Source organism: Podarcis raffonei, chromosome 3, assembly GCF_027172205.1.
Source record: "Podarcis raffonei isolate rPodRaf1 chromosome 3, rPodRaf1.pri, whole genome shotgun sequence".
Classification (NCBI taxonomy): Eukaryota; Metazoa; Chordata; class Lepidosauria; order Squamata; family Lacertidae; genus Podarcis; species Podarcis raffonei.
Genome location: NC_070604.1, coordinates 23803674 through 23822883, shown reverse-complemented (window position 1 = coordinate 23822883; position 19210 = coordinate 23803674). Strand labels below are relative to the sequence as shown.

The 19210-nt window shown below is 40.9% G+C and overlaps 1 protein-coding gene across 2 annotated transcripts in view; it reads left to right on the top strand.

Moving 5' to 3' along the window:
- The window catches only part of CSMD1 (CUB and Sushi multiple domains 1), a 949519-nt gene that overhangs the window by 802284 nt on the left and 128025 nt on the right, over positions 1 to 19210 (top strand). For both annotated transcript variants that reach the window (XM_053380819.1, XM_053380818.1), the window contains exons 30-33: positions 4401 to 4595; positions 11191 to 11307; positions 16767 to 16880; positions 17797 to 17892. In XM_053380819.1, the coding sequence (XP_053236794.1) occupies positions 4401 to 4595; positions 11191 to 11307; positions 16767 to 16880; positions 17797 to 17892 (522 nt within the window). The remainder of the gene's footprint in view (positions 1 to 4400; positions 4596 to 11190; positions 11308 to 16766; positions 16881 to 17796; positions 17893 to 19210) is intronic.

Below are 19210 nucleotides of genomic sequence, written 5' to 3'. Positions count from 1 at the left end.
CAATTCACTCCCACTCCAACCAACCACCCAACTCCCAACGAACTCCTCCCTTCGCCCCTCCCAGAGCTGGTTTTATACTCCCTCTGACTCCACCCCCCGGGTGCTGATTGGGTAACCTGTTTAACTATTTCACCTCCAGCACTCTCATGTAACGTCACAGAGGTGGAACATAAGTAGACGTAGCACTGTATATATGTTATACATGCATATATATGTAAGGCATGCTCATGCTTCCTTCTTACACAAACAGCAGGGTTCAGAGAAGTTCCTTGTGGATAAATAACACATATTGTGCAGAACCCTAACTCTTATTATGCTGCTGTACCTAACACACCTAAGCCAAGTAGTGGTTATATGTTTTATTGATGCAGTGAGACCAATGTACCATGCCACAGCATTGGATCGAGATGTGCCCTCTGGGTTCCATTTGAACGTTGTTCTGAGGGAAATGGGATTCCTCATTTTCTCTTTGTTCCACTTACAGCTGTTTTGGAGGATTGAGGGACCCTTCAGAATGGCAGAAGAGTTAGCATTGGACACTGCAGGGGGAGCAGTCAAAATTGCCTCCTCTTTTCCTTTTGCAGGAGCCTCTGCTGGACCCAAGTCCCTTCTAGGAATGGAAGAAGCCTTCCATTCATAAACTGGCAGTACTGGAAGCAACCACTTATGCTATATTCTGAATCTTTCTTGTGGGGAGTGTGCACATTAGAATCTCAGTTCTGGAAAGGTTGAATGATTTGAGGAATGCACTTACTTTCTGTTTGTCTGCTTGGTTTCTTGCATGCCTAAACAGCTTTTATGCCGAGTAAAAAGAACAAGAGCTGCTGTTGAGGGAAGATCTTCTCAAACAGAAATGACTTGTACAATTTAAATACGAGAAAATGATGTACATCTGTTTAATACATAACAGTTTCTTACATTCCGGGTGCAGATTATTTGAAGACCAATTTGCATACATGTTGTTTATTTCTCGAAGCTATATAAAATGAGAATATTTCTGCTTTATCAGACAGACGTTCCCGGCCAATCAGGAGATAGGCATTTGCATAATACCTTTTGGGTTGTTTCTGAAAAGATACTGTGAACATGCAGATTTCTCTTGTCTCATTAGCTGTTTTTCTTTGCTTGGGTTTGCATATGTGCTTAGAATTCCCAAGCCCTTTTCTCTTAGAGCAGCTCTAGTTTCTTTGTGGAAATAGTATCAAAATGTACAGGACAGATGTAATTAAAGAGAAGGCGGAAAAGCCCAGTTGAATCATGTGTACCACAACTGCTTTATCAATATAGTTATATTAACATTCTAAAACAATGCTCATTTGTTCAAAGGGGTTCACATGCTCCTGCTATCTGCATAGAAAGGATGTTAAAAGGATGTTGCACTGCAAGGCTACAAGGGACAGCCCTCCCCCTGCCTACATTAAATGGGCAGCCATGCTCCCTGAGGTCCATGCATATAACATACACCACTGAATATTTGGTAGGGCGTAGAGAGAAAACAGAGGGGAAATGGACTGGAGTGGCTGGAACCCTGAGCATTTTGTAAGATATATTTCCTGTTCTTTAAGTTATGCTTCAAAGTGCCCTGGTTCCGTAAAATGTTCTTTAAACATAGTACATAAGCAGCTCTGAAATTCTGGTACAATTTAGGGAATTAAATCTTTTTAAATGCCAGCTGTTGGGCTTCAGTGCCCTTCATAATTCTACCCCCCCACTGTCCATATTACTAGTTGAAGTGGAATAAATTATGCACCAAAAGCAAATACATATTTGTATTATTCATATAGGTCACAATTTTTCAGTTGTTTTAGTGCTTTATACACACAGCCTGCTTTCTAAGGCTGTGCTCCTATAGTAAGGCTTGACTCTTCAATGTGCATCCTGTTCGGATTGTTATTTGCCATACTGTTTTGTTTGTTTGTTTGTTTGTTGTCACCATACCACAACGATCACACACAGCCTCAGCTATGCTATGGCTGCCCTTGTATCGAACTTCAGTCAGGATTCTCCGACTGCTGAGTTTGAATTATCTCTACGTTTGCCAGCACATCGACCTATAATTATGAGGCAATGATTGCCAATAGAATTTTAAATACCCAGCCAATAAATATTTTAATTGTCCCGTCCAGTATAAAAAGCAGCAGCTCTAACTGAACTACTAAGTCCTATAACAGCTTTCTTGTAACTGAACTGATTTTTTAAAAAACAAAATTTGTATTGGTTTTAATACAGCTATTAAACACATATCCAGCAGTACAGCTCAGCTAATGATGTTTGTTATATCCATTGTCTCTAGAAATACACATACTTTCAACATTTAAACATATTACTTTGCGTAACCCCTCCACTGATATTATTGAGTTGTTGGTTTTGAATTTGGCCATTGGCATAGTTAAAAAAAGGGGGCCATGTTTCTTGGACGGTGTCTCTATTTATTATACCTTTAATTGCTCTGGCAACATAAAGAATAACAGATTTCTTCAGCTAGAGTTGAACTTCTCACATGTTACTGTTACACATTACCATTCTTAGTTCTGTATTTACAGGACATTAGCCTTTTTTTTTAACCCCAAACTTGAGATTCTCCACTTGCAAGCATAAGCATATTTACACATTCAGAGAAGCAAAGGATTCCCTTCTCTTAGGCCAATACTCTTACTAGCCCAGTAAAGCCCCAAGCATATCTTAACTAAACAGTTACAGATAGGTAGCCGTGTTGGTCTGCCATAGTCAAAACAAAAAAATTTGTTTCCTTCCAGTAGCACCTTAAAGACCAACTAAGTTAGTTCTTGGTATGAGCTTTCGTGTGCATGCACACTTCTTCAGATACCACTTCTCCAGATACACTTCTTCTTCTGAAGAAGTGTGCATGCACACGAAAGCTCATACCAAGAACTAACTTAGTTGGTCTTTAAGGTGCTACTGGAAGGAAAAAATTTTTTTTGTTTTAACTAAACAGATTAGATATGGAAGCATTTTATACTTAGACCCAGGACACAGATTCCCTCTCCCCCTGTCTTCTCTTGGACTAACAGAAAGCCTGCTGCAGGCCTGAATTTATTCCAGTTAATAAATTTGTTCATTGTTCAACCTGTACAGTAAGGGTCAACAAACAACAGAGGACACACACCCCTTCCATTCCCTAGATGTGCAAACCACATTCCTTTCCAGAGTTCAAGGCACTCCATCCCCTGTGATAGCTTTAAGGCCAAAGACATGGATGAGCTTAGTTCCTTTCCCCTTTGCCCTAAAGCAATCATGGGCATCTATCCTAAGTTGTTCCCTTTAGCCTAGCGTTCTCTCTCTCTCTCTCTCTCTCTCTCTCTCTCTCTCTCAATATTTTTTATTAAGTTTTCCATTTTCCATTTCAAAATAAACATTATACATAATACCAGTATCCAAAGACTTCCCTCCTTCCCCTTCCGTGGTTCATTTTACTTGTCTATCAATCCTGCATATTTTACTATAACCATTTTGGTCAGTTTTCCAATTTTACATCACTCAAATATTAGTTACTCTGTTGAATTTATCTTAATGCTGCCAGCGTTTTCAGCTGTGTGCAATTATTTCCCACATACTCAGCAAATAAAAATCCACTCTTTGAATACTTGTTCTTTTTGCTCTCTTATTATATATGTTAAACATGCTAGTTCTACATATTCTGTCATCTTAAGTTGCCAGTCCTCCTTGCCTGGGACCTCACACAAGAAAACTCGAGCCGCCATTGTTGCATACATACATATTTTTTTCTGACACCTGGGAACCTCTGTCTGAACTATTCCTAACAAAAAGGCCTCCGGTCTTTTTGGGAAGGTTGTTTTAAACATTTTTTTCCAGCTCATTTCCCAATATTCTTTAACCTTTTTACATGCCCACCCCCCCTTTAGCCTAACTCTCATCCATGGCCAGTTACGGGCTTGCAGCTGTTTGCCGCTCTTTGTTACCAATATTCTGAGAGAGCATGAGGCCCTTTGTATGTTGGAGAAACAGGCATATAGAGCACATGTATAAAGCACATGACTTCCCTCAAAGAATCCTAGGGACTGTAGTTTCATCCTCAGGGAGCTACAATTCGCAGCCCCATTAATAAACTACGCTTCCCAAGATTCTTTGCGGGAAGTTATGTGCTTCAAATGTGTGCTGGGTGTGCTTTAAATGTATGGTGTGGATCTGCTCTAATTCATCCACCGACTGTTATCTGAAAAGATAGGGGTCTCTACGCTGCTGTCCTCCCCTTTCATGTTTTTGCTTCTCTAATATATTTGGAAGTGATAACAGTACTCAAATGAAGAGTGATTATCACGAAAGCTCAGCTTGATTCTTACATTTTATCCCACGAGTGCTTGTGGACTGGCATCCCTAATGACTTAATTCTCCTTCTCTCTCTTTCTCTTTTTAATTAGAAAAACCACGGGAAGCTTGTTTTGACCCTGGCAACATAATGAATGGAACTAGAATTGGAGCAGACTTTAAACTTGGATCGAGTATTACTTACCAGTGTGATTCTGGCTACAAAATTATCGATCCTTCCACTATCACTTGTGTGATTGGTGCAGATGGAAAACCTGCGTGGAACAGAGTGTTGCCCTCTTGCAATGGTATGTACTGAACTGGAAGGTGCTTCTCTCTACAATTGCAGGCTGGAAGAACTAGTTCCATGTGCACTGCCATGCTATTAGCCAGCATGAGCCACTGTGATGGGCCAATGGGGGAAGGAAGGGGAGGGGAGGGGGGAAAAACCTACCCTCTTTGCTGCTCACCTTTACTGCTGTTCTCATTACTGATGATATAAGGAAAGGAAAGGCTGGAGTGTGTTTTGGGGGAGGAACCTGTTGCAAACAAAAATTGCCCTTTTCCCTTATGGGGTATCCAAGAGCCCATATAGAGTCCTTACGTAGGTTCCCTATTGGTAGGAGAAACAAGAGGCCAACCAGAGAATATTGAGAAGCAAAGCAGCTTGATCTTTATTGATCTGTTGCAACAGGGTGCTCCCCTCACCTGCAGGAAAGGAGGAGGAACCCAGAACAATGGTGCACAAGGCCTTATAAAGACTTTTAAAATTGCCACCCTGTAGATCAAGACCACCCCAGAAACATCATATATACATCACAGAAGGGGTGTAGCTCAAGACCACCACCCCAGATACATCATACCTACATCACAGAAAAGGCGGTCTAAAACAGAAATTTGAATGTTGTTTTTCCTGTTTGCCAGGTTATCTGATTGCCTTTCCTGATAGTCTGTCACCCATTAAAATGTTGATTACTAAATTCCTGAGACAATGGGAAGGCTCCCTCCCTCCTTGCAGGGAAAACATTTGGTCAGTTTGGGAATCAAAATGGTTTCAGGTCGGTCTTCCTGTGCTGATCTATGTACATGCTTGGTTGGTACACTTATGAACATTACCATATATCTAAAACCTCAAAATTCCTATCACAAACCCATCTCTGTTGAGTGCCCACTGCAATATCCCAGGTTCAATCCCTTGTGTCTCAAGTTAAAAGAATCAGGTAGTGAGTGGAATTGAAATACTATTGCCTGAGATCCCACAAGGCTTCTCTCAGTCAGAGTAAACAATATGGGACTATATGAGCAAATAGTCCTCTGAAATAGCAGGCAGCTTTCTATGTTATGTTCCTAAATCTTCCTTCTGTTAGCAGATGAAGAAGGTCCTGTTGAACCTAATTCTAATTTAGTAAAGCCAGGCGGATGGCCCTGCCAGCCTCCCACTGATAAGCTGTGCTTGCCTTAGGGCTCATCAGTACTTCCATTTGCCCACTTGCTGCTTTCCCCCAGGTTTAGTGCTGAATCAGAGCAAACATCCATCAAATTTGTTCTGATTTATTGTAAAGTGTGGGTTTTCTAGGAGAATGCAGTGGGGCAAAGGGAAAACCACTCTGACACACAACAAGCAAAAAACTGCTTGGACCTGTGCTTTCTAGGCATGAAACAAGGAGAAGTGTTGGTAAGCCCTTAGTGACATTCTGTGGCAGAATGGAGTTCTTAATGGGGTTTTACTGAAAGTGAAGCACTAATTGTTTTTATATTTAAATAACTTAAAATATGCTAGTTTCACCGAGGGAAAAGACAGATGTCTTAAATCAATAAATTGTGAAAGATCTTCTCTCTCGCTCGCTCTGTTATTTCTTATTTATCTAAATACTTACCAAAACTTCTACAAATTATTAGTTTTCCTCTAGAGGTATTTGCCGATGGTGATGCAGTATTGTTGCTGATGATGATTGTCGATGATGATGATGATGATGGTATCCCAGTACATTTTAAAGTAGTAAATATTAATACAGTTTAAAAACAGAAAATAATTCCTCAGGCTCATGATTTCATTGCGTGAGACGGGGGTTAGTTTAAAGCTTTTGATTGATGGAGTGTATAATAAAAGGTTAAAAACCAGATACTGAAGCCTATTGAAACATTAATTACTTCTCAAGAGAATACATTGACAGAGCAGTCCAACTACTACCTCCACCACCAGTCTCAAGGGAGGGTGTGGGCAACTGTATATAATCCCGCCCCCTTTCTGAAGCCAATGAAACGATGTGGTTGCAGATGCAGCAGGGGCTCCACCTCTCTGCGGAGCCCTGGAGGCAGTGGGGAGTTTGGATTGCACCTTAAGGCTGGAATTCTGTACACCTTCATCTTAGAAGCAGGCCCCATTGAAGAAGTGGTTCTTACAGGATTATTTTGAAGGCAGTATGCTGGATTTCTATTTCTTGAATAAATTCTTGAATAAATTCTTTTCCCTATATTTTAGCTTGAAAGCTTTTATGTCTCAAAGCAGGATATGAATGCAGGTTTTAAAATCTAAAGAGAATGTAGTTACTTGCTAGGAAAAAAGTCTTGGCAGCTACAAGAAAGATGCAGCCTTTGGCAAATAATGGACATCTTTCATCTGATTGCTGACAACTCCATTTCTGTGTTTCAAGCAAACATTGCAGCAGAATCCCATTGGGCTATAAAATGCATACATATTTCCAGCTATATGCACAGACTATCACCCTGTAGCATCACACAAGAAAGTTGTCCTTCCCCCGAAAAATATCAGGCGACATTTTTCTCTCACCTATCCCTGAAATCGTTTTCTTTTTTAAAAAATAAAAAGGCTGGTTTTATTCCTTTGCCCAGCTCTAATATAGATAGATAGTCTTGGATCCAACGAAGAGTAACCGGAACTCAGTTCGTGCAACTAGTCTTTTCCGCCTGCAAAGTAACTCTTGAGGGCCAAGGGACCATGCCATTCTGGCATGAGATATGGCACTTGAGCTCTCATGGGGAGGAGAAGTTGGCAGAAGTTGAGGGAGGAGGCTTCTCATGTGGGTAGAAGTGTCTTTCTGTCTTCTTTAAACCACTGAGTTTTTCGAATGGGGAATATCATTCTTCGAAGCTGCAGTTGAGAAGCTGTGAAATGTGCGTACATCAGAGAAGTGGCAAATTAGCACCTCGGTTCCACAGCGATCTTGCCGCACACAGACTGCAGACTTGCACACAGTTATGTTCAAGGATGTTTCTTGGTAACTAGGGAAGGGATGTGTTGAGGATTTCGGTCTAAATCGCTATTTATTTTCTTAGTGCTATTTGAGGGAAGAAAATCTGAGAGTAGTGTGTCACTTGCTTCTCTGCACACAAAGGCTTCTGTAATATCAAGTCTCCAGGGATACTCTCATTTTCTGCTTTCAAAGCTAAAACCCTCACATTTGCTCAAGGATATATGTTCCATACAAGTTCGGAAATCATTTTTGCAGGGCCGTCAGAATGGAACTAACTTGTACAATTAAGTTGATTGTGCAACAGTGATTCAGAACAACCTTGGGCCTGTTCGTTACATTGCATAAGCCAGATCTATGGTTTGAATCAGATCAGGGATGTAGAGCTGCATTTAACAGTGCAATCCTATTTTTGTTTACATCACATACATTTTTGTTTACACCACATTTTGTTTACATCGCATAAAGTTCAATGGGCGTTAACCTCAGGTAAAATTTTATAGGCTTCCAGCTTAAGTCTCCCTGTGCCATATTTTCCTAATCTAAATTACTCCCAAAGCTGGTTTTGTCTGTTTGTTTGTTTTGGCAAGAGATATATATATAAGTGCCTGTATTTGAACAGTAATCATGGCAGATGCAGTCACAAATCTCCCAGTGGCTCATCAAGTTTGGCCATAAATGGACCATCTTGGTTGATTTCAGGTATTTCAATCTATTTACACCTTCTCAAAAATGCCTTCGTCAAAAAAGAAGAAGAAAAGATTGTAACATAGTTCACTTCAAAGTTCTGTGCAGGACCCAGCACACAGTTGGGAAGGAGGATTACTAGAAGAAGCAGCAGGAGGAAACACAACTCACCTTCAGGGTTCTTCACTAAAATGTTATTATTTCTGCATCAGACCACCATCAAGATGCTCCTTGAGCTGCATGCTGTCAGCACTTACCAGGCAGAGACATCTGTGGAGTTTGCACAGAACTGAGCTGTGTAATTTTTTCACCTTAGTGGGCAATCAGAAGCATACTGAATATGGAGTTCCATTTTTAATATAAAGGTTAATAGCCACTGACAGAAATTTTTATTTAAATGTACTCTACATATTTGTCTAATCCTTTTTTTTAAAGCCATCTAAACTAGTGATCACCACTACATTGTGGGGTAATTTATTCCGTAAATTAATTAGGAATTATATGAAGAAACACATTACTTTGTTTGCTCTGAACCTACTGTCAATCAGCTTCACTGGGTGACTGCATCCTGGGAAAGAGTAATATCTACTGTGTTTCCCATGGCCATCTTCTTTTTTTCTAAAGTAAAAAAAGCTTGGATCTTTTAAGGTTTTCTCTGCAGAGAAGATTCTCTAACCTGCTGATCATTTTGATTGCCCTGTTCCATAGGTTTCCCAGAAATACAATAAAGCAATACAGTGTCTTTTTTGAGATGGAGTGACCATAACTACAGACCATATTCTTAACCTGAGTCCACCATACATTTATATAATAGCACTGCAATATTTGCCATCTAATTTTTTGTTTCTTTCATAATAATCCTAACATCAAATTTTCCTTTTCACTGTCACAGCAAAGTGAGCTGATGTTTTCAATAAGCGTTCCACTGTGACCTCGAGATCTCTTCCTTGAGTAGTGACAACCAATTTAGACCCCATCAATGTGCATCTGTCTATTTCAAGTGCATCACTTTGCATTTAAAATAGACATATACATTGAATCTAATCTGCCATTCTGTTGCCCAGACACCCATGCTTTTGAAATGTACTTTTCGAGAAGTTCACAGTCTGCTTGGTATCCTCTGTCATGTTGGCTTCTTCAGTATTCATTCCTGATTTATTAAATCAATTATAAATAACTTTAATAACACCAGTCCCAAAACAGCTTCATGGGACCTCATTCATTGCATACATTCATTGTGAAACCAATCAGTTGATTCCTTGCCTTTTCCTCCTGCCGCTGCTACTTTCTTCTAGCTAGTATTACACAAGATGATTATGATTATTTCAATTTACATTCTCTCCTAAAGGAGTCCGGGGCACTAGACACAACCATCATATACATTAAGAAAACAAAACGTGTTTTAAGGCATTCTGAAAACAGCTTAAGCCTTCTCAGCAGTGATCTCTCCATGTCAGTTTCCTCACTAATATTTGGAGTTGGATGAACTATAAAGGAACTCTTCTCTCTTAACTTGACTTAGTGATATGCCGCTGTTTGAATGAAAAGTATAAAGCATTTTTGCACCAGTCTATGGCCCCAGGTTTCATTGGAGGGTTCCGTACTTGGAGTAACTTATTCAATTGTACTCTATGTTCTAATTTAAAGTTTTCTGCTCTTGTTGGCTGGTATGTTCCTCCCTGCAACACTTACTCAGTTTCCCAAGCCACCTAAAAGCTCCTTGCTTGTCCTTTCTCCCTTGCTTCTTCCCTTTGCTGCTTCTCTCACTTCAAATCCCTCTGAAAAATCCCTCTACTGCAAAACCTTCAGCACAATCCCTTAGTCTTCATCCCCGGCAGAAACATTTTTGTTCTGTTTGGCCGTTCTGAAATGGTCAGTGTTTGTAGGTAACAGGTGATGGATATGTCGAAGTATTGGAACTCCAAGAATTTTTTACCCGATGTAAAAAAAGTGTTGTTGTTTTTTATAGTCACAAATCCCAGCATACATAATCATGTGGATGGATGTCAGCAAAACCCACAGAGCACATGATCCGTCATGGATTTTAATCTCTCTGTTTTGCAATTTAAATTATCCTATATATCTTTCTATCACATATTAATTGAGCAGAGAGCAGGATAGGAAAGGACCTAGATAGAAGTTTGGTTATAAGCTTTATATTGTCAGTGGAGATGTTGTTGAAGAGTACCATGAGAATTCGGTCAGGGGTACCTTTACCTTTACCATGAGAATTATAGTGTATGACTTTTCTCTCCCTCTCTTTCTCAAATGCAGATTTGTGTTTTTATCTTTGCAGAATGCATTGAGTACATTCCATACAACTTACCTCTTAGCAAATTTTTATTTATTTTTAAAAATAATTTTGAAACCATTTTTCAGTCAGAGAATACCAGAGCACTTCACAGGAAACACACACACACACACACACACACACTAAAGAAACAGAATAATAAAACTTTCTAAGGAGACATGCAACTAAAACATTGTCTTTTAAAAAACCAAACTGAAGATGCTAAAGAACTTGTACTAGTGGCTAAAAACACCTGAGTGAACAGGTATGTCTTTCTTGATGCCACACAAGCATCAGTGCCTTCCTAATCTCCAAAGGAAGGTGGTTCTAAGAGGATAAGGCTACTGAAGGCTACTAGCCATGATGGGTGTGCTTTGCTTCCACATTCAGAGGCAGTAATGTTTTTGAATGCCTGGAATGCTGGAATTCACAGGAGGGAAGAGTGTTCTCATGCTTGAACCTTGCTTGTGGGTTTCCCACAGACATCTGTTTGGCCACCATGAAGAAGACCCACTGACATGTGGCTATAACTGTGGACTTCAACTGGCTGAAATCCTAAACACCTTCCAGAGAGTAAGCTTCACTGAACACAGTGGGACTTAACTTCTGAGCAAACATGCATTGCCAGCACATTAAACGTGATGAGTTCTAATCTGATTGCAGTTCAATAGCACTTTCCCTCGGTTTAATGTTTACACATTTTCTTTTTTCCAGCTCCCTGTGGGGGTCAGTATATTGGCTCAGATGGAGTAGTTCTATCACCAAATTACCCTCAAAACTACACCGTTGGGCAGACTTGTCAATATTCAATTACTGTGCCTAAGGAATTTGGTAAGTTTTATTCTGACGTGTAGCAGTCACTAATTCTTTCATTCTGATTTTGTTCTCGGTGTACAAGTTGCTGAGCTAAACCAAAAGTATTTTGTTTCTCATGAATGAACACAGCTAACATTGTATGTAGCTCCTGAATATTTATCAAGATTATTATTTTTATTCTATTTTGCAAGAATAGTTTTAAGGCTCTACAGTCTCCAGGGCAATCAACAGAGCAGAGTTAACCACAGAAGATACCAATAATCAGAACATATAATGAACTATAACTGAGTACATAAGTTTTTATATGGGAATAAGAATTCATTCATTTTTGCTCATACACAGTATCAGAGACAACAGCAACAATGTAGTAGGGTTTCTTTTATTAAAACATATGGCATAATCCAAAGATTTGAGTTTCCAGTTCTACCTGCCAAAGGGAGTATTGCCTCCTTTCATTCAAACAGTAACCCACTATCACCATCTAGTAACCTTGAGTAAACTTTCAGGATGCATTTACAATATGGGATTTGGGGAGGACTTGCCTGCGACCGAAAACAAAAAAGTCAAAAAAATCGCACTGGGTGTACACAAGCACTTTGAATGCCAAGAATTGCTTTTGGACCCTGATCCATGTACTCCCCCCCTCCCAAAAAATTAACACACACAAAATGAAATACAAATTAGAGGTGATGTCTGTATAATGGCTGATTTCCCCCATTCTGGGTGGGTCGCGTTAGTGGCCCCTTGTGGTCTTGCACCATCTCTGGGCAGCCAGATTGTTCAGGTCAGCTGTATGTTAGCATCCACCCCCCCGGCTGGCTGCATCATAGGGCAGGATTGCCTGCCAAATCTCCCAATCACTGGACCCCTAGTGGGTGAAGCCTCGCTGGTGGACTATGAGTCAGAAGTTCCCACTCTGGTCCGCCAACCACACCAAGACCCCTCTACGTGGTCTGCAGCATATTCAGGGCACCGCGTTAAAATGCTCTTGTTGGAAATCTCTTTTCCAGAAGCCCAAGGGTGGAGCCTATGGCCATAGAGGTTCCAGCAGCAGCCTGAGGGTGGCCTTCACACTAGATAGGCATCTTGTAGAGGCAATAATCCCCGGCACAACCCTGAAATGTCTAAGCCCTCCAGCAGGAGGCTGAGGCAGATATGCACCCAATGTCTGAGCCGAAATCCACCTATGTCTGGAATCAATAAAGTTGTGGCCAATTTTATCCCAGGTGGTTGTCCGATTGACTTTATTCAGCACACACTTGCTATAGACATGGCACCCGGAGTGGTCTTGGTGTTGCGACTGGGATTACAACTTGTGGAAACACCATAGAAACCTATGACATACATTTGGCCCAGATTGGGATTGAAGGCATCTATTTCTAAAATAAACTGGGACGCGGGTGGCGCTGTGGGTTAAACCACAGAGCCTAGCACTTGCCGATCAGAAGGTTGGCGGTTCGAATCCCCGCGATGGGGTGAGCTCCCGTTGATCGGTCCCTGCTCCTGCCAACCTAGCAGTTCGAAAGCACGTCAAAGTGCAAGTAGATAAATAGGTACCACTCCGGCGGGAAGGTAAATGGCGTTTCCATGCGCTGCTCTGGTTCGCCAGAAGCGGCTTAGTCATGCTGGCCACATGACCCGGAAGCTGTATGCCGGCTTCCTTGGCCAATAAAGCAAGATGAGTGCCACAACCCCAGAGTCAGCCACGACTGGACCTAATGGTCAGGGGTCCTTTTACCCTTTTTAAACATAGCATGCTATAGAATGAAAGGATACATTAGTTAATTGGATTTTTAAAAATCTTGTTGTTGTTGTTGTTGTTGTTGCTGCTGCTGCTGTTGCTGTTATTTGTTAAATTTCTAAACCACTCTTCTTCCCAAAGGAGCCCAGGGTGGCAAACACCAAAACAGTAAAACAATACTGTTAAAAATAAAGAAATCAGGTTTTCAGCAGACCAATGTTTCTTCCAAACCAGTAGTAAACCATGGGTTTTCACAGGGAAAGCAGCAGAGCACCCCCCAAACCCCCCCCCCCCGCTCAGACCCATTACTTGAAATCACTTGAAATCGAGGGACAAATAGAAGTTTGGATGGGACATTAATCTAGGCAGATTTTTTTAGACTCAGCTAGTTTGACTTCTGCGTCATGTGGTGTCAAACATAAGATTTGTGGGCCTCATCAGGTCACTTTAGAGGGTTCCAGTGTGACCCACAGCTAACCTACCATTCTTCATACACGTCGTTCTGTTTTCTGTGCTAGAAATCCACTAATTCACTCTTTGCTGTTGTGTTCAAGCTACAAATGCTTAAGGATAGACATATTGCCACAGCTGTAAGAACTGTATTTCAGCTTCCCCAATTTATGGTGGAATTGATGGTTTGGTGTTGAGTTCAAGTAGAACTAACATTTTTCAGTGGAAAATTATTGGCTTTGCCTCAGATGTCTATGCTGGGTGGGAATTTCCCATCCAACTCATTTGAGTTTGACACCACTGGATTGAGCTAATAAATTGTTCCTACAAGCTCTATATCCATGAGAAATGTTTATTTTAGCTGAAGTGTGTGTGTGTATGTGCTTGACATAAATAAAATTCCCCCTTTAGAGATATGTATGGGGGGGTGGAAGGGGGTGGATGGCCAAACTAACAAAAAAAGTAATAGATTTTGTTGCAATTTAAAAATAAGCTTATTTTTAAAAAACCAAAACCAAAACGGAATTCTCTTTTCCCTTGATACTGAGGAGATACAATTTCACAGTAGGTAAATGCAGTTTTGTCAATGAGGGAATTAACTAAATTCGATCAGATAACACATCTCAGTGATTCATTGTCTCACTCAGCTAACTCCACTGTGCATCATGGGAAGCATTGCATTACTCTTTGACTGAGGGTGGATTTTTGTTGACTTTAGACCTGGAATAAAGTATGAGATAATGTGTCTACAACATTATAGTTCCCAACAGTTCCCTACACTTGGTTACTGTGTTTTTCTTTCCTGCCAGCTCTAGAGGGTATAAACGAGAGATGGATAAAAGACTGGTGCATTGGAGCATTTAAATAAGAAATCACTGAGCATTCAGAATTATTAGTGTCCTGAGATGGCAATTACAATAAAAGCCTATTTGAGTTTTATACAGGAGACATATTTACGACATTAAAGTATGAGTTACAAAGTGCTTTCCCCCACTCACCTTGTGGTCAAATAGACATGTAATTTCTTTGCGTCATAGTACTGCTGATGAATTCTCTGACATTTCCCCATACATAATATTATTAAATCTCATTAAATTTGCTGAGAAAACCTATGGCTGGACTAATATTTTAATAGTTAATAAGGAGATAACCGTTAGAAGTAAATATTTCTACTAAATGAAGATTTAGTATTTATTATTTCTCAAAGGAAATGGATATTTTTATCATTATGTTACAAAGAAACAGTATGAACATTTATAGTAATAGAAAAAGCAATGCCAATACAGTCGCACCTTGGATCCCAAACGCCTTGCGAGTCAAACATTTTGGCTCCCTAACGCCGCAAACCCGGAAATGAGTGTTCCAGTTTGCAAACGTTCTTTGGAACCTGAACATCCAACGGGGCTTCTGCAGCTTCTGATTGGCTGCAGGAGTTTCCTGCAGCCAATCAGAAGCCCTGATTTGGTTTTTGAACATTTTGGAACTCAAACGGACTTCTGGAATGGATTCCGTTCAACTTCCAAGGTACCACTGTATTTTGAAACCTAGTTTATAGCAAAGGAAAACCATGACACAGAGTAGAATGAGTTCAGTTTTGCCAATGGCTTTTGCTGTTGGACGCACATGAAGGCTACTTGGTGTTTTGATTAACATAACAACGTGGGTGGCGCTGTGGGTTAAACCACAGAGCCTAGGACTTGCCGATCAGAAGTTCGGCGGTTCGCATCCCCGCAACGGGGTAAGCTTCCGTTGCTTGGTCCCTGCTCCTGCCAACCTAGCAATTCGAAAGCACATCAAAGTGCAAGTAGATAAATAGGTCCAGTGGGAAGGTAAACGGCATTTACCTTCCAGCGGGAAGGTAAACGGCATTTCCGTGCACTGCTCTGGTTTGCCAGAAGCGGCTTAGTCATGCTGGCCACATGACCCAGAAGTTGTACGCTGGCTCCCCTGGCCAATAAAGTGAGATGAGCCCCGCAACCCCAGAGTCATCCACGACTGGACTTAATGGTCAGGGGTCCCTTTACCTTTACTATCATTAAGACTACATAAACACCAGTCTTTAGGCATGTGGATCTTTTGCATCTGCTTGGTGTATAGTAATGAGCCGAAGCAGGTTATTCTTCTCTACATTGTTTTGTTGGGAAAACAGAAGGGATCCATTCTGTTCTGTCAAGGTTCTGGTGTGAATGCCCTCTTTGAACCAACTCAGTTTGGAGTATGCAAGGAAAGGACCTAGCATGGGCTGTTCTGGGATGGTACCTTACTGGCAAATCACGGCTGTTTACCAAGAAAAGAAAGTGGGGAGGTGGTGTGGTGCAAATACAGCACAGAAGTGCCAGATTGGCTTCACTGCTCAGATTCCAGGTGTAATAGATTTTGGAAACATCCGTATAGGTGTGCAACTACTGTGAAGAGAAGGAAAGTAATACATTTGACATATCAGCTATACTTCTCCCCCCCCATCCCCTCATTCAGAGATGGTGAAAATCTTGAATGGCAACTTGCCTTTCCAAGAAAGCACAACCCAGGCATTCAGTCTTGTTGCCTAGAAGGCAGCAATGCCTATGCTGTACTCCCCAGACATGTATTTTTTCTGACAGGAGAAGCGTTGTCATTGCAGCAATCAGATCTGCAGAGACCTTGTATGCTTGGATCCACTGGCTGGAATGAAGGTCTGACCCTTGCCTTGGGAGACTCTTTTACATATACTCCATGTCATTACCTCTCCCCAGCCTTGGGCATATTAAAACGAAGCCCTCTGCCACCTCACCCTTTCTTTCAAATTAAAGTCAAACCACAACTCCAGGCACAGTGCAGGCAAGTCTGATACCAGAGCTGGTCTTCAGGCAAATTCCTGCAACTCTTTTTGTACCTTCCCAGAATTAGTCTGCTGGCTTCCAACTGAATAAGTGGATGCCACACAAAATTTATCTTCTTTGCATTTATATTTTCATATTCATAGATTTTATTCTAGTTTTATGGAGATTTTCATTATCCCAACAACCAGGCTTTCCACAATGTAATCATTATGTCAGGATATGTCTGTGCACCAAAAGATTTTTAGAATATTCCCGCACTGACAATACTTTCCAAATGTCAGTACATGGAAGATTGTTGAATTATTGGCACTCACAATGAGAATCAATAATGTACAAACAACAAGTTGCTTTAGAAAACAACAACAATCTTCCTTTTATCCCCAAAGAACTCAAGAAACTTAAGCTAATTTGTCATGTTTTACATTTAATATGCACTTCATTTCTTTTATTATATTTTTTTCCAGTTGTGTTTGGACAATTTGCCTATTTTCAAACAGCTCTAAACGATGTAGTGGAATTATTTGATGGAGAATATCCACAGGCTAGACTTCTGAGTTCACTTTCTGGATCTCACTCAGGTAAAAAAATATTTCCTAAAAAACACTTTGTGGAAATATTCCCATTTTTTATTCATGTTTAGAGTCATTGTTTCCCCTAGCCATTGCCGCCGTTCCTGTCTATAGTTATTCTTTTTCTTTAGTAGATCAATGTGAGATTATGCTGCGAAGTCAGTGACATGATAACCATATAGATTGAATTTAACTATGATGTAATCAGAGCAAATAAAATAAATTAGGAGTGAGGACAATGCTTCTTGGATTAGTTACATATCTCATTCCACTCAGTCAGGAATCCAGTAGGTAGCTATTTAGATGTGTGTATTTGTTCTCTCTTTTTCTGAAGTTCAAAAGTGAATGCCAGAATTTACATTCCAAGAACAGAGACATTCGCATATGAGAGATATATGAACATGCATGGAGGAATTCCAAGGTTTTCCAGTATAAAACATACCTTTCCTAAGTATACTCAATGGGTATGGAATGCTGTCTGTTGGAGGCAGTGGGAGGGGGACAGAAACCTAAGCAGGAGAGGGAGTAGAATATTGAGGAGGAAGGCATAGGCAACTAACTGGAACAGTGAACAGGAACATTCCACATCACCAACATTATGTTGCAAAACTCAGGGCTAATCCCAAAGTAAGTCATTGTAAGTAAGAAGGAAACAGTGCAAATAAGCAGGTGGATGTTTTCTTCAAGCTGTTTAGAAATGTAATTTTAAAATGGTGTTTTTGAACATGCTGCAGTTTATTTATGAAAAACGGTACTTAGTTTCAGCAAAAGCGAGTTATTTTATTGTATTACGTCTACCAATAAAACAGTACATAAAAACAACCCATCTCAAATGTAAATGTTTCATGCCAGTGTGTATAGAACATAGGCTTCTGTTCTCTAGTTATTTTGTTCATGATTTCTCTCTGTTCATTTTAATTTGTAGGAGAGACTTTGCCCTTAGCCACATCCAATCAGATTCTCTTGAGGTTTAGTGCCAAGAGTGGAGCATCTGCCAGGGGCTTCCATTTTGTCTATCAAGGTATTGGTCTTTTTTTCTTTTTTACCTTTTTGTATTTTGTGGACTACGTTTCCTTGGCCCTCGCTGCCAGAGGAAGAACTCAAACTCCCAGTTCTAGTGCTGCCCAAGGCTTTCATGCTTAAATCCGATTGGTACACAAGGTAAAATACAGGTTACAAGGTTCAGCAGGTACGTAGGAGGCAGAATGCATGGCTAAGTCCAGTCAAACAAGTAACACCCACCCATACCTTCTTTAGAAGAGCAGGGCGGGTACAGTGATAATAGCTTGCCTGAGACTAGGCAAGCAAAGGGGGATTCCTTCAAGTGGGCTGGCTCTGGGAGGTTTGTCTGTGCTGGTGTCTGTATGTCCATGGAGATGCAGTCAAGGTTGTCTCAGCATCACTTACTCTCCAGAAGGGAAGGCTCCTCACTGGCAGGAGCAGGCTCTGGAAGCAGGAGGTTACGAGTGTCCAGTGTTTTAGGGAAGGGGCATTCTTTTGACAACCTGCTTCACCTCTCCCTAGTATCCAGATATCCACCCTCCAGGCCATCTGTACTCCTTTGCAGCATCAGACACTATTTGGAGTCTTCTCAAATAGTCATGGGAAATGCAGTGTGTTTTTAAGTGCCTTTGTAATTGATTCATGGCGTGTTTTGCAATCTTAGCTATTTTCTTTTCATTCACAAGGTGTGTTATTTGTCATGATTGTGTTCAGAGATTAGATTAGGGTATGCAGTACCATGCAACCTGGTGTCTTAACCCATGTGCTGAACTCTTCATGTGCAGCATTCATATGCCAGTGATTTACAGAACAACCCAAAACCTCTTTGGACAGTAGTGGTGGTGGACATAGATGTCTCTCTGTCCAGCCCTGCAAGGCTAACTTCACCACCTGCTAGCTGCCACCATCATCATTACATTCTGGTGACGATCCCCACCTTCTACCTGTCAAACTAGTGGGTGTGGGGTGGAGTTTCCACTGTTAAGATCACATCTGCTGCCATTGTGTGATTCCTCTTAGCTTGACCTCTTGAAGCCAATTTTCATGGGCATTGGAGGCTACAGGAACTGGGGGAATTGGCCAAAATCTCCTTCCTTCCTCTTCCATTAGTGAAGTCAATCACTGGATCACAAATTCCTTCTGTGATCAGAAGAAGTAACTGAATTCCATCCTACAAGACCTGCCCCCAAATAAGGTGTATGGGATTGCAGCTATCATGATTTCGAATACTTTGGACAGCATCCAATGTTTTTCTGTATAAATGAAGGCACCTCCACTAGAGTTGTGCTATTGAAAGGGGTCACTGTAGGAGGGGAAGTCATTGGATTTGACCCTAT